Source organism: Oratosquilla oratoria, chromosome 4 (genome assembly GCF_046742065.1).
Source record: "Oratosquilla oratoria isolate Oo_2021 chromosome 4, ASM4674206v1, whole genome shotgun sequence".
NCBI classification, from domain to species: Eukaryota; Metazoa; Arthropoda; class Malacostraca; order Stomatopoda; family Squillidae; genus Oratosquilla; species Oratosquilla oratoria.
In genome coordinates this window covers 6290197-6302696 of record NC_134780.1, presented here as the reverse complement: position 1 = coordinate 6302696, position 12500 = coordinate 6290197, and the positions used below count along the sequence as shown (strand labels likewise).

General features: G+C 35.7%; 1 protein-coding gene across 2 annotated transcripts in view; it reads right to left on the bottom strand.

Annotated features, from left to right (window-relative positions):
* The window catches only part of LOC143024269 (uncharacterized), a 73945-nt gene that overhangs the window by 25735 nt on the left and 35710 nt on the right, over nucleotides 1-12500 (bottom strand). For both annotated transcript variants that reach the window (XM_076183056.1, XM_076183057.1), the window contains exons 3-5: nucleotides 10230-10344; nucleotides 9749-9834; nucleotides 4051-4251 (exon numbers count right to left, since the gene is read on the bottom strand). In XM_076183056.1, coding sequence (XP_076039171.1) covers nucleotides 4051-4251; nucleotides 9749-9834; nucleotides 10230-10344 — 402 coding nt within the window. The remainder of the gene's footprint in view (nucleotides 1-4050; nucleotides 4252-9748; nucleotides 9835-10229; nucleotides 10345-12500) is intronic.

Here is a 12500-nt window from a genome sequence, read left to right as displayed (position 1 = left end):
CCCAACAGTGTAGGACATGATACATACAATTATTGGATTAGAAACAGAGAGAAAAAACAAGGGGGTGGAGTTATGTTCCTGACAAAGAAGGATATAAACGTGAAAGGTGTCATATATGGAAAGAATACAGTAGAGATGATTATGATAGAAGTGGAAGACCGAGATAAGAAGAGCAGAAAATTTGTGATCAATTATGTGCCTCCGAAAACAGCCTCATGGGAGGAGAGTGAACATAAAAGTATGTTAGAGGACACAAAGATAGCATTAACTAAAATAATGGAAGACGGAGGAAGAATAGTTATGATGGGCGACTTTAATTGCAAAGAAATCTGCTGGGAAGAAATGACAGTAAAGAGTGGTGATGACTCATGGGGAAATGCTCTACTTGAGATGATTACTGACCATTCAATGACACAATGGATACAAGAGAACACTAGGTATAGAAATGAAGAAGAACCATCGAGGCTAGACTTAATAATTACATCTGAACCTAGAATAGTGGACAAGATTGAATATAAAACACCAATAGGTAAAAGTGACCACATATTGATTGAACTGGAACTTAATGAAGAAAAATATATGAAAAGAAATGAACAATATAGAAAAGGAAGAATGATGTATGAAAAAACAAACTTTGATAAAATAAGAGAATTCTTCCAACAAGAAAACTGGGAAGAAATATACAAAGAAGAAACATCAGTGGAAGAGAAATGGAATATCTTGACAAAAATTTACAAAGAAGGAGTGGAAAAGTATGTCCCAAGACAAAAACAAGAAAAAGAATATGTAAAATGCTGGTACAACAAAAGTTGTAGGGAGTTAAAAGACAAAAGAGACAAAGCCTGGACCGGATGGAAAAAAGACAGAAGACCTGAAAAATGGAAAATATATACTGGTTATAGAAATGAATATGTACAAAAGTGCAGAGAGGAAAAAAGAAAATATGAAAAAGATGTTATAGAAAAGTGTAAAGATCAACCAAAACTATTCTACAGATTTGTAAAACAATAAACTGAAAAACAAACAAGACTTGGAGAAATTAAGACAAGGAGGAGTTGAATACACTGAGGAAATGGAAATGGCAGAAATTATGAACAAACATTTTAAATCAGTGTTTACAAGGGAAAATATACAACCTGAAGAGATTGAGTGGAAGGAAAAAGTCCCCCCTATGGAAGAAATAGAAGTAACGAAGAATGAAATATTGACACACTTGGGTAAGTTTGATGTCAGAAAATCGCATGGGCCAGATGAAATAGCAAACTGGATTCTGAAAGAATGTAGGAATGAACTGGCAGACAAAATACATAGCATAATAAGCAGTTCCTTAAAAGAAGGAAAAGTTCCAGAAGATTGGAAAAAAGCAAATATAGTACCTATATATAAAGGAGGAAATAAAGAAGAACCTACCAACTATAGACCAGTCTCTCTAACAAGTACAATAGCAAAAATATGTGAAAGAATTATCAAAAGTAGATGGGTAAAATACTTGGAAAAAAACAACGTACTAAATCCAAGGCAATTTGGATTCAGACAAGGACGATCATGCGTCACCAATTTAATATGTTTCTATTCAAGACTAATAGATATAATACAAGAAAGAGATGGATGGGCTGATTGTGCATTTCTAGACCTAAAAAAAGCTTTTGACAAAGTACCACATAAGAAGTTGCTTAAAAAATTAGAATATGAAGGAGGAATACAAGGTAAATTGCTAAATTGGATGGAAGACTTTTTGCAAGAAAGAAAAATGAGAGTAGTGATAAGAGATCAGCACTCAAAATGGAATGAAGTAATAAGCGGTGTCCCGCAGGGAACAGTTCTGGCCCCAATAATGTTTGCTATATATATTAATGATATGGATGAAGGAATTGAAAGCTATATGAGCTTCTTTGCAGATGATGCAAAATTACTGAAAAGAGTGAAAACTGAAGAGGATTGTGAATCACTACAGAGAGATCTAAATAAAGTACAAGAATGGAGTAGGAAGTGGGAGATGGAGTTCAATACAAAAAAGTGTAGTATAATGGAATTTGGAAAAAGCAAAAACAGAATAACAGGATCATATAATTTGGGAGAAGAAGGAATAAAAAGAGTAGAAAATGAGAGGGACCTGGGAGTCATTGTTATGAATAATATGTCACCTGAGAAACATATAAATAAGATTTTTGGAGAAACTTATAATTTAATAAGAACAATCAAAGTGGCATTTACATACCTGGATGAAGAAATGGTGAGGAAAATCCTAATCACCCTGATAAGACCAAGATTGGAATATGCAGCAACGATATGGTCACCAAGTACAAAAAAATGTATAAAAAAACTTGAAAGAATACAAAGAGCAATTACTAAACTGGCACCAACACTCTCAAAACTATCATATGAAGAGAGACTACAAAAACTTAAACTACAGACACTAGAGCAAAGAAGAGAGAGAGGAGATTTGATAGCTATTTACAGAATCATGAAAGGCATAGAAATTACTGATAGAGAGAATCTGATAAAATGGGATGACAGAAATACAAGAGGACACGGAAAGAAAATAAAAAAAGACAACTATAGAAGAGATTTGAAAAAGAACAGCTTTCCTCACAGAGCAATAGACAGTTGGAACAAGTTAGATGAGAAAGTGGTGTGTGCAAAAACAATACATGAATTTAAAAATAGTTTAGATAAAATGAGATATGAAGACGGGACCTCACGAGCATAGCTCCCTTCCCGTAAAATACAACTAGGTAAATACAACTAGGTAAATACATACACACACACACACACAGATTTAGAAGCACTCGTAGACAGACAGACAGACAGACAGACAGACAGAAAGACAGACAGAAGGACAGAGAACCGGTGGAACCGGGCCTACAGTCTCTGACCTGTGCTGTGCCAGTGTGTGTGTGTATATAGTGTAATTATACGAGTTAATTTGACTGTGAGTGTGTGTCTGCGCGTAATGGATATACAAATATTTTCGTTTCTGTACTGTCTGTCTGTTTGTTTGTTTGTGTACGAACTCCTCCTAGGGTTTTGCAGATAGACCCCCATAACTATATATATTCTGATACCCTATCACTCCAGGTACTTGGATAACTATGTTTCATTTCCCAAAAAAAAAAATATATTTTTTGGTTAAGGGTTAGGGTTAAAGTTAGGTGGGGTATGGTTAGGTTAGGGACTATTCACGAACTCCTCCTAGATTTTTGCAGATATACCCCTATAACCATATATATTCTGAAACCAAGGTACTTGGATAACTACCTTTCATTTATATCTACTATAATAAAGTAGTAGCCTCTGTCTGTCTGTCTGTCTGTTTGTTCACGAACCCCTCCCAAAACCATGTATACTCACAATAACCCAGGCTACTTGTATAAGTATATTTTATTTCCAAAGGGCGTCTCCCTCCTCAAACTGATATTTTTCTTACTTTCTTAATATTTTATTTTTGTTACCTTTTCCATTGAGTTATATTGATACGTGTAACTTTTCTCGACAAATTCTATCAAAATTAAACTAATCATGATTTGCCCGCAGCAACGCGCGGGTAATTTGGCTAGTTTTATATATAGATAGTCCTTTGATCTAGACTTGGCATAGTCACTGTATGAAATATTCAAATATGAGAGGGGACTATATCAAAAAATGACATGCAACCAGCTAACGCAGCTCTTACGTGCCTACGTTGCAACTTTTCCATTCATCTATTAAAAAGATGCATACAAATGCGCTCTCTTTCTTTAGACATTCTTGAAAAAAATGGTGGAAGTTCTTAGGCGCGCGCGCACGCATACACACACAAAGAGTAATGATATCTACTCTTAAGCAAGGTCTACATAGGTATGTCGACATTGTATGTATCTCCATTCAATTCTATTTAATAACGATAGATCGGGTCTAACACCCTCTGTCAGAGGTGTCTTCAAGAAATCTAAAAAACCTGTATGTTTACATGGATGCATACGATACTGAATTCTATCTGTCACATGAAAAAAATAAATAAAAATGAACGTACTTCATAAAGAAAACACCTTTGTGCATAAGAGTACAAACCTCTTTATAATAGATGAGTACAACGAGGAAGTAGTAGAAACCAAACACACATAGTAGAACCATTATGAGGAACAACAGAACAGTCCAGGTTGTCTTGGGAGGCGAGAAGAAGAGGAAGATGTTTATCAGGAGCAGGATGACGAAGAGAACCAGCCCCAGTCCAGAGAGAATCAGCCATGGGAGCAGCAAGCAAGGCCTTTTCTGTTGGGAAGACGCGATAAATAGATGGGTCTAGTTTCTGTTAGCCAAGCTATAGGTTACAGTACAAAATATCTAGAATTTATTAGTGACATATACTCGACTACTAGCCATAAAGGGTGATATGTAATAAGTGCTATGTAATTATTGCATGTTGAGGCAGCAGAAACTGATGTTGGAAATTTGAAAGAAAATGGATATTAAGGAAGTCAACTGACATTTCAAACAGCTAATAGAAGAAATAAATAAATGTGAGATAATGGATGATTTGGAAAATAAATGACTTAACAAGGACAAGTAAGCGTTGGGAAGGAAGGAAATATTAGAGTAACTTTGGATATGCCAAGGTGTCCAGTATTACAAATTATATATGTATATGTATATGTATATATATATATATATATATATATATATATGTGTGTGTGTGTGTGTGTGTGTGGTGTGTGTGTGTGTGTGTGTGTGTGTGTGTGTGTGTGTGTGTGTGTGTGTGTGTGTGTGTGTGTGTGTGTGTGTGTGTGTGTGTGTGTGTGTGTGTGTGTGTGTGTGTGTGTGTGTGTGTGTGTGTGTGTGTGTGTGTGTGTGTGTGTAAAATTATACGTTTACTTTTATAGTATAACGGAGATGTTTCCATAGACAAAATGGCCATTTATGAAAATATAACGACATATACAGTCTACATCAAAGAGAAAGCAAAGGGGAAGAGGTTGTCGGTGAAGCACCTTCTATTTTTCATCTAATCAAGCTTTAGCATGTCCAGTTGACACTGGTTTAGGGTACAGACACTCCTCAGCTTACGAACGAGTTACGTCTCGAACGACCGTTTGTAACTCGAAATGTTCGTAAGTCGGAATTCAACAGAATTTTAAAGGTATTCAGGTCCACATACATAAATAAGCATGATATAAAGTTGATACATATTTTCTTATCCTAAAACACATCACTAATGATACATAAAATAAAGATAAACTGTAATAGTAATACCTTAATCTTGGATTTCTTACCTTTGAAACTAGTAAAGTAGGCTTGAGGCTTTGTTCGTATGTCTGAAAGTTCGTAAGTCGAATGTTTGGAAGTAGAGGAGCGTCTGTATTTACAAAGTTGACTATTTTAACAAAGATCACATAAGTTAGCTGGTTCGAATTAGTTTCCCTCAAAAACCATTCGCTTCGGTGATACTCAGTTTAATCCACATTATCATACTGAGGAACTAAAGAACTAACCCCGCGCTGTCAATGTTGGTGACGACTTAACCTTTTTAAGGAAATATGACGATTTATACTTATTTTTCCGTCTGCCACCATGGAAGCCTTTATCACACTCAAATGATTAAGTCCTAATTCATATAACCTACAGTAATCATACCTCATTCAAGAATCCATCATCTACAATGTTGCGATTTTACCATCAGCTTTCTGTGATGTACCACGTCATAAGCCTTCATGTAATCTATCAACATAGAGACAGGAAGATGTTGCGTTTCAGGGACAAATTGCATTGCGACTCGCTATTGCTTGGATCTTCCTTTACCCATCTCTCCTTCCAGTTTTGTTTCGTGTACTCTGTTACGCAATTCGCCTTTCTCCATTCTCTTCACACGTCCATACCACCTCAACAGTGTTCTTATTTCCTTCCATACATTTTTCCAGTATGTCCTCACTTGATGTATGATATATTCCTCTCACTACACACGCTCCTCAGGTAGTTCGCCTGTAATACCTCCACCTTGTGCTATGTTACTCTCCATAATTCTCATACAGTAACACAGAATCCACCATATCAGTGGGTGGGCAACCCTTGGCACGCGTGCCGTTTTTGGCAAGCAAAATACTCTGGCACCCGAAACCTCCAGGCTTACAATCAATGTACCCTCTAATTTTTTTGCTGTGAATGCGAGCAGAAATTGTTTTCTGTGCAAACTTTGCCTTCCCTGAAAAGTAGGGGCGCATCCGTCATTTGCAATGGAAGCTCTAGAGTTAGAAAAGAGAGAAAAATATATAATTATTGGTTTGACGGCTGACAAGTTACCATATTTTTAGAGAATTTATAAGTTAATGTTTGGGTGGAACTTCTTTATTGAATGGATTTTAATATAATTTGAAAACCTTGCGTGCGTACATTTTTTCTTTATATACGCTAGTTGTATAACATATGTGCTCACGCGCATGCGCATAGCTTAGAGGGAACATTGCACATAACGCATCCGTTTCTTAATCCAATCTACATCCTGGACTAATTCAACTTAATTCTCTTCACCCAAATATATACTTTTTATCCTTCGCGCATGTTTTTTTTTTTTTTGTAATCTACGTTGGCATTTTCTTTCCCTTCCACTTTGATGCTATATCTATTCTGTAAGAAGCACTTTTTCCAAGTCCATGAAGGTAAAACACTCCTTTCACGCCACACACAGATTTTTGCTTGCACGATGACACGAGCAAAAATTGGTCTGTATATCCTTTCCCTTTTCTGAACAGTCTTTGTTTATCACCCACCGTTGGTCGTTTCTCTTGTTCTGTAAGAATTCCCAAACGTTTTTCTCGGGATGTTCCGTAAGCTTTTAACTTTTGCATTCCTTCTTGTTTCCTTTACACTTTTAGATAGACGTCACGCACGTTTCTTTTTCCTACAATCGTCCCGTTTGTCTGCATCTTCTTTAGGGGTCCAATGGTCATGCGTCTTCCTGCATTCTTCAACGTCCTTCCTGCAATATCGTCCATCCCTGGCTCATTGCCTTCCTTCGAAATTTTCCCTCCCATTTCCACCTCTTCTCTTCTTTATTTTTATCTCATAAGGCCTTGTTCTTCCCTATCTCTTAAATATACATTAATTTTGGTTCTATTTTTTTTTTGTGGTTTCTCTGTTCACTAATCTGGAGCATTGCTTTATCTGTATTTCATGAAGTTATTTTTTCTTTGTCCTCATCATTCTCTTATTTTTGCTTCTATCTCTCCTTATTTGTGCCTCTTGTTCATAGTCACTCCCAACATCCACACACACGTAAATATACATATATATATATATATATATATATATATATATATACATATATAGTATATATATATATTATCATATATATATATATATATATATGTGTGTGTGTGTGTGTGTGTGTGTGTGTGTGTGTGTGTGTGTGTGTGTGTGTGTGTGTGTGTGTGTGTGTGTGTGTGTGTGTGTGTGTGTGTGTGTGTGTGTGTGTGTGTGCGTGTGTGTGTGTGTGTGTGCGTGCGTGTGTGTGCGTGTGTGTGTATCCGTGTGAGTCTGTGTGTGTGTGTGTGTGTGTGTGTGTGTGTGTGTGTGTGTGTGTGTGTGTGTGTGTGTGTGTGTGTGTGTGTGTGTGTGTGTGTGTGTGTGTGTGTCCGTGTGAGTGTGTGTCCGTGTGTATGTATGTGTGTATTACATAAATGTAATATACAAGAAGAGAGTTACGTTCGTATGTTTCGTGTTCTTCTTTCACAAATCATGCCTAATTTTGAATATGTTTATGATTTCATCTTTGACTATATCATCGTTTGATCTATTCCAATTGACACATCTGTGGAGAAATCTTTCTTGGTATAATTTTCATTTCCCCGTTGCAAATCCAGAGATCTTTTATGTTCGTTTAATCCACTCTTTTTAATGATATGATCATTACAATAATGTTATATCTTTCCTTTCTTTTAATGGTGGTAGCTCTACTATTACTAGTCTCCCCTCGTGTGGTTTATATATAAAAATGAAAAACCAATTTGGTAGCTGCATTTTATTTCATCTCGACATTGTTCATGTCCCTCATTTTGTGTGGAGGTCTCGCCACTGCTTCACATTCTAATCTGTGGCGGATTAGACTCTTTTTTTATTATTCATTTTTTATATTCCCTTTTATCTCGTTGTCCACGAATTGGAAAAACTTTATTCGCCACCGTTCTGTATATCTTACACATAATCTTGCTTTTTTTGTGGCAGCTTATTTATGACCAATGCTTCCATATCATTTTCCTCTTCTGTACTTGTGTCGCTTCCCATTGAGTTAACCATTGGTGATCTTTAAGAGCCTATGCCCATTTCCAATACGTTGCATTCCATAGTATTGAAATCTATTTCTACGCTTGTGTGTGTGTGTGTGTGTGTGTGTGTGTGTGTGTGTGTGTGTGTGTGTGTGTGTGTGTGTGTGTGTGTGTGTGTGTGTGTGTGTGTGTGTGTGTGTGTGTTTCTGTCTGTTTGTCTGTTTGGCTGTGTGGCTTAAGTATCCGAAACTGTGTACTTGTTTTGAACCAGACTTAGTGAAAAAGCAAATATATCGCTGATGGCAAAACTTGTGGTTCCAATTTGATTGAACATATATATATGTATATGTATATATATATATATATATATATATATATATATAAATATATATATATATATAAATATATATATATGTTTGTATATATGTATATATGTATATATATGTATATATATATATATATATATATATATATATATATATATATATATATATATATTTTTTCTTTTCTTTTCTTTTTTCAAAAATGTATCTCCAGGCAGCTCATTTGGTTATTATTCTACCCTTTAAGCTTAGATTAATTGTAATATTTCTATTTCGCGCTAATTTTCAGCTGTGTCACTTGAAAGTTTTTGCCAATAAATGTAATACCACAGAGATGGAATCTTGTTCTGTAGACACAAACACAGCCTTCAAGTACTCAGCAACGATGCTTATTTATATCTATATTTCAAAATCTATACTCTTTCTGTACCCAATCTTACAATAAGAGGTTCAATACACTAAATCGTTCTTTCCCCTCAACCCTTTCCTACCCCTTAAAATTAATATCAATTAAAAGTTTGAATAATAAATATAAAAAAGTTTCCCTCTATTGTTTGACTAGGCACGCGTAAGCAAGCATGAGGCGCGAGGTAATTTCTACAGGAGCAAGTGAGAACGGGACCGAGGGGCCCACGATTCCCTCTGTTGGAATAACTGCTAACTCAGTTCTTCTTTTATCTATGTAAAAAAGACTCACAACGCAGGTAGACTTCTTATATATATTGTAATTCAAGATACTGACCTTGTCTGATCAGCTTAATAAAAGTACGTTTTGCTAGGAGCGATTACTAGCCTCTTACCACAGCCAATGGTGGATGACGCGTATCATACTAATTGGCAGGTTGGGTTAAAATGATCTGCCTCGTGCTTTTCAATTCGAAGTAAAACAGCCCCATTAAAAAAAAAAAAAAAAAAAAATGCTCTAGACAATAGTTTGTTAATTATCGATAATCACACCGAGCAAGACACCTTAATAACTACACTGAACAATGATCCTTGAGAGGTAGTGGATAAAGTTTTGGTCTATGGAGGCGACCCCGGTCCCCCGAAAATCGAATCGAGGACCACGGGAGCACCATATGACTGTGCCATCCGTCGTTCATTTCCCCTCCGATGCCCAGTCCCTCCTCGCTCCCAAATTATGGGAGAGAACAAAGCACTGCATCAGTACAATGTTTGACCTTTACTCACGTTTACAACTCCAACAATAAGGAAGGCATTGAGACTCAAGCTACCCACGATGCCTCCTATCACTTCCACGACAATAGAATCCTTTTCTGAAAAGCAGAACGAAAATATATTTCTGACACGTAACAGTGAAGATATCTTCCCTCCTCCCATATCCATTTCCATAAAAAAAGGAGAGTGTGTTTGAGAGTAATTGCTGATTAAGATAACGACACTTGTCGGGTATTATTCTGTGGTATACTACGAAATGCGAACGTAACGTTCAAAGGATAGTGTTATGTTCTGAAATGCAATTAAGATTACGAAATTTATCAGTTATTACTCTGTGGCATGTTTGTAAATCTAAATGGAATATTAAACTATTGGTATCATGTACTAAAAATGCAATTAAGATTACGAAATTTATCAGTTATTACTTTGTGACATATTATGAAATGTAAACGGATTAGTATCATGTTCAGAAATGCACTTTCATTGCACTTACCTGGATATGGGGCTAAAGTTTCGTCCCAATCTGTTACGTTCATGTTCATGGTCGTGTTTCCCATGCTGTGATACATCGTGTCGCTGCTAGCAGAACTGAACAATAACTGACCCATCTAGAAAGGAAAAACAAGGTTTATTCGTATGTTTTTCTAGAGGGACGATAGCAAACACGTGGCGAAATCACGTTTGTCGAGTCTGTTATCATCCAAAACAGAAGGCGATATTGTTGTACCTTTTGATGTAAATTTACACTTGATCAAAAACAGTGCTTAGTAATGCAATACCATCAGCAAATGTACCACAGTTTAAAGGGTGTTTGAGAAATATCAGTAATCATCCTTCAGATAAGCGGTTTAGAAGTTATTCCATCATCCATTGTGTGTGTGAAGGCAAATCACTTAGACATAAGATACATTTAACATACATCTTCATCAAAGGTTGATTAAATTTGGTACAAGCATTGAAGAGTTTTGGAAGGGAAAAATGGGTGGTATTATTTTCTACAGAGGAATGTAAAGAAAAAAGAGGGGGGGAGCTGAAACTGGTAAATCTAAGGGGTAAACCGTCAGTTATTATAAAAAAAAAAACCGTATCTTCTTGGATATAAGACGCACTTCCCTCCCCAAACGAAATATATCCAAATAGTACAAAGTGTCAAACGCACTCCTATTATTCGTACGAGATAGTTTCGAGGGTGAAGATAAACTGCCAGAAATATTAATATTGTTGTTGTTAAAGATTCAACTGAGTACATAAAAAACAAAAGGAGGTGAAAAATATTGTAGAATTATTGAAGATGTAAGATTATGTCTGTGACTAAACACCACCGACATCCCAAATATTTATCATATTATTTACCGTAAAAAGTGTAATAAATTTAGCAAATCAATACATTCTACAAATGAGAAATATACCAAGAGAAGCAAAGGAAAAGAAATCAAACACGAGTCACCATTTGCATAGAGCAAACGACAACAAAATGATAACAGTGATGGTGCTGCACCTTAGTTGCTAAACGTGGCATCACAAAACATGACAGCTAAGACACAGCAGAACACTGTTTAAGTGTAAAATGTTGCCAATAACTATCGATCAACGAAACTTCAAACCTCTGCTTGTTCATCAATCAAAACACGTATTGATACTTTTTTATATAATAGACCCTAACAACTGTGTTATCATTTCCTGAAAAAAGAAATAAATAAAAGATGTTTTTCAGCTAATGTGTGATAGTATGTCCAAATAAAAAAAGTTCTTTTTAAAAGAAACTTCCGTCTTACATTCGCATGCGTTTTATAAATGCGTACATCCTATCGATCGGTAGATGCAGAAATGAGCTTGTGAATTATCATTGGTCAAGATTTACTTACCCCCTTAGTTATCAATAGGATACAATGGATATAAATAAAATATCTTGACCGAAGAAAGAATAAAAAGAAAACGTGCTTTCTTGAACGCAAAGGCTTAATCAAGGTAGACCATATTCTTGCTGTCTTCAGGTAATTCTATTCTGCTTTGGAAGATCTTCAAAATTCAAAGGCTGTAGCATTTTTGAATGCAGAAGAGATACGTAGGACACCGCAAATTCATATGAAAGAACAAACTAATAAAAAAGGGTTATGTATGAAATATTAATAGGCAAAGTAAGGAGGCCAAAAGAGCGAATATGGAAAAAGACAAGAATTAAATTTGGCAATGTTGAGTTTGTTGAGTAAGAAATTATTCAATGAAACGTTGGAAAAATATTTCAATGAAAACTAGGAGAACTTCTGGTTCTAAGTAAACAGAGGTAAGGTAGGTTAAAGGCAATAAGGAAGTTGTGGAAGACGAGATCGATGTGGAAATGATACTAAGAAAGAGGTGAAGACAGCCGAATGATAATCAGCTGAAGAGACCAAAACTTAAAAAAAAAAAAAAAAAAAAAAAAAAATCGTGACAGATTCTACCCTTTCATGTCTGCAAGACCTCCTTTCAAGTGAATAAAATCGCTTAACAGGAACTAGAATACCCTTAATAGTCTACTACAGGGTTCCCTTTAACTTGATAAAATCGCTTGGCGGGAGTCGGGATAAAAATACGACTCGGTCATAGCCGCCAAATGGTTAATCTTATCCAAGGAGGAGAATATGTTGAACAAAATCGCCTGGTGGTATCAAGGACAAAAATAAATTGAAAAAAAGAAAGCCAAAGAAATAAGCAACAAAAATAAAAGTAAAAATAAAAATGGTAACACTTGCATTATAGGAACCCGTTATGTCACAATACCAAA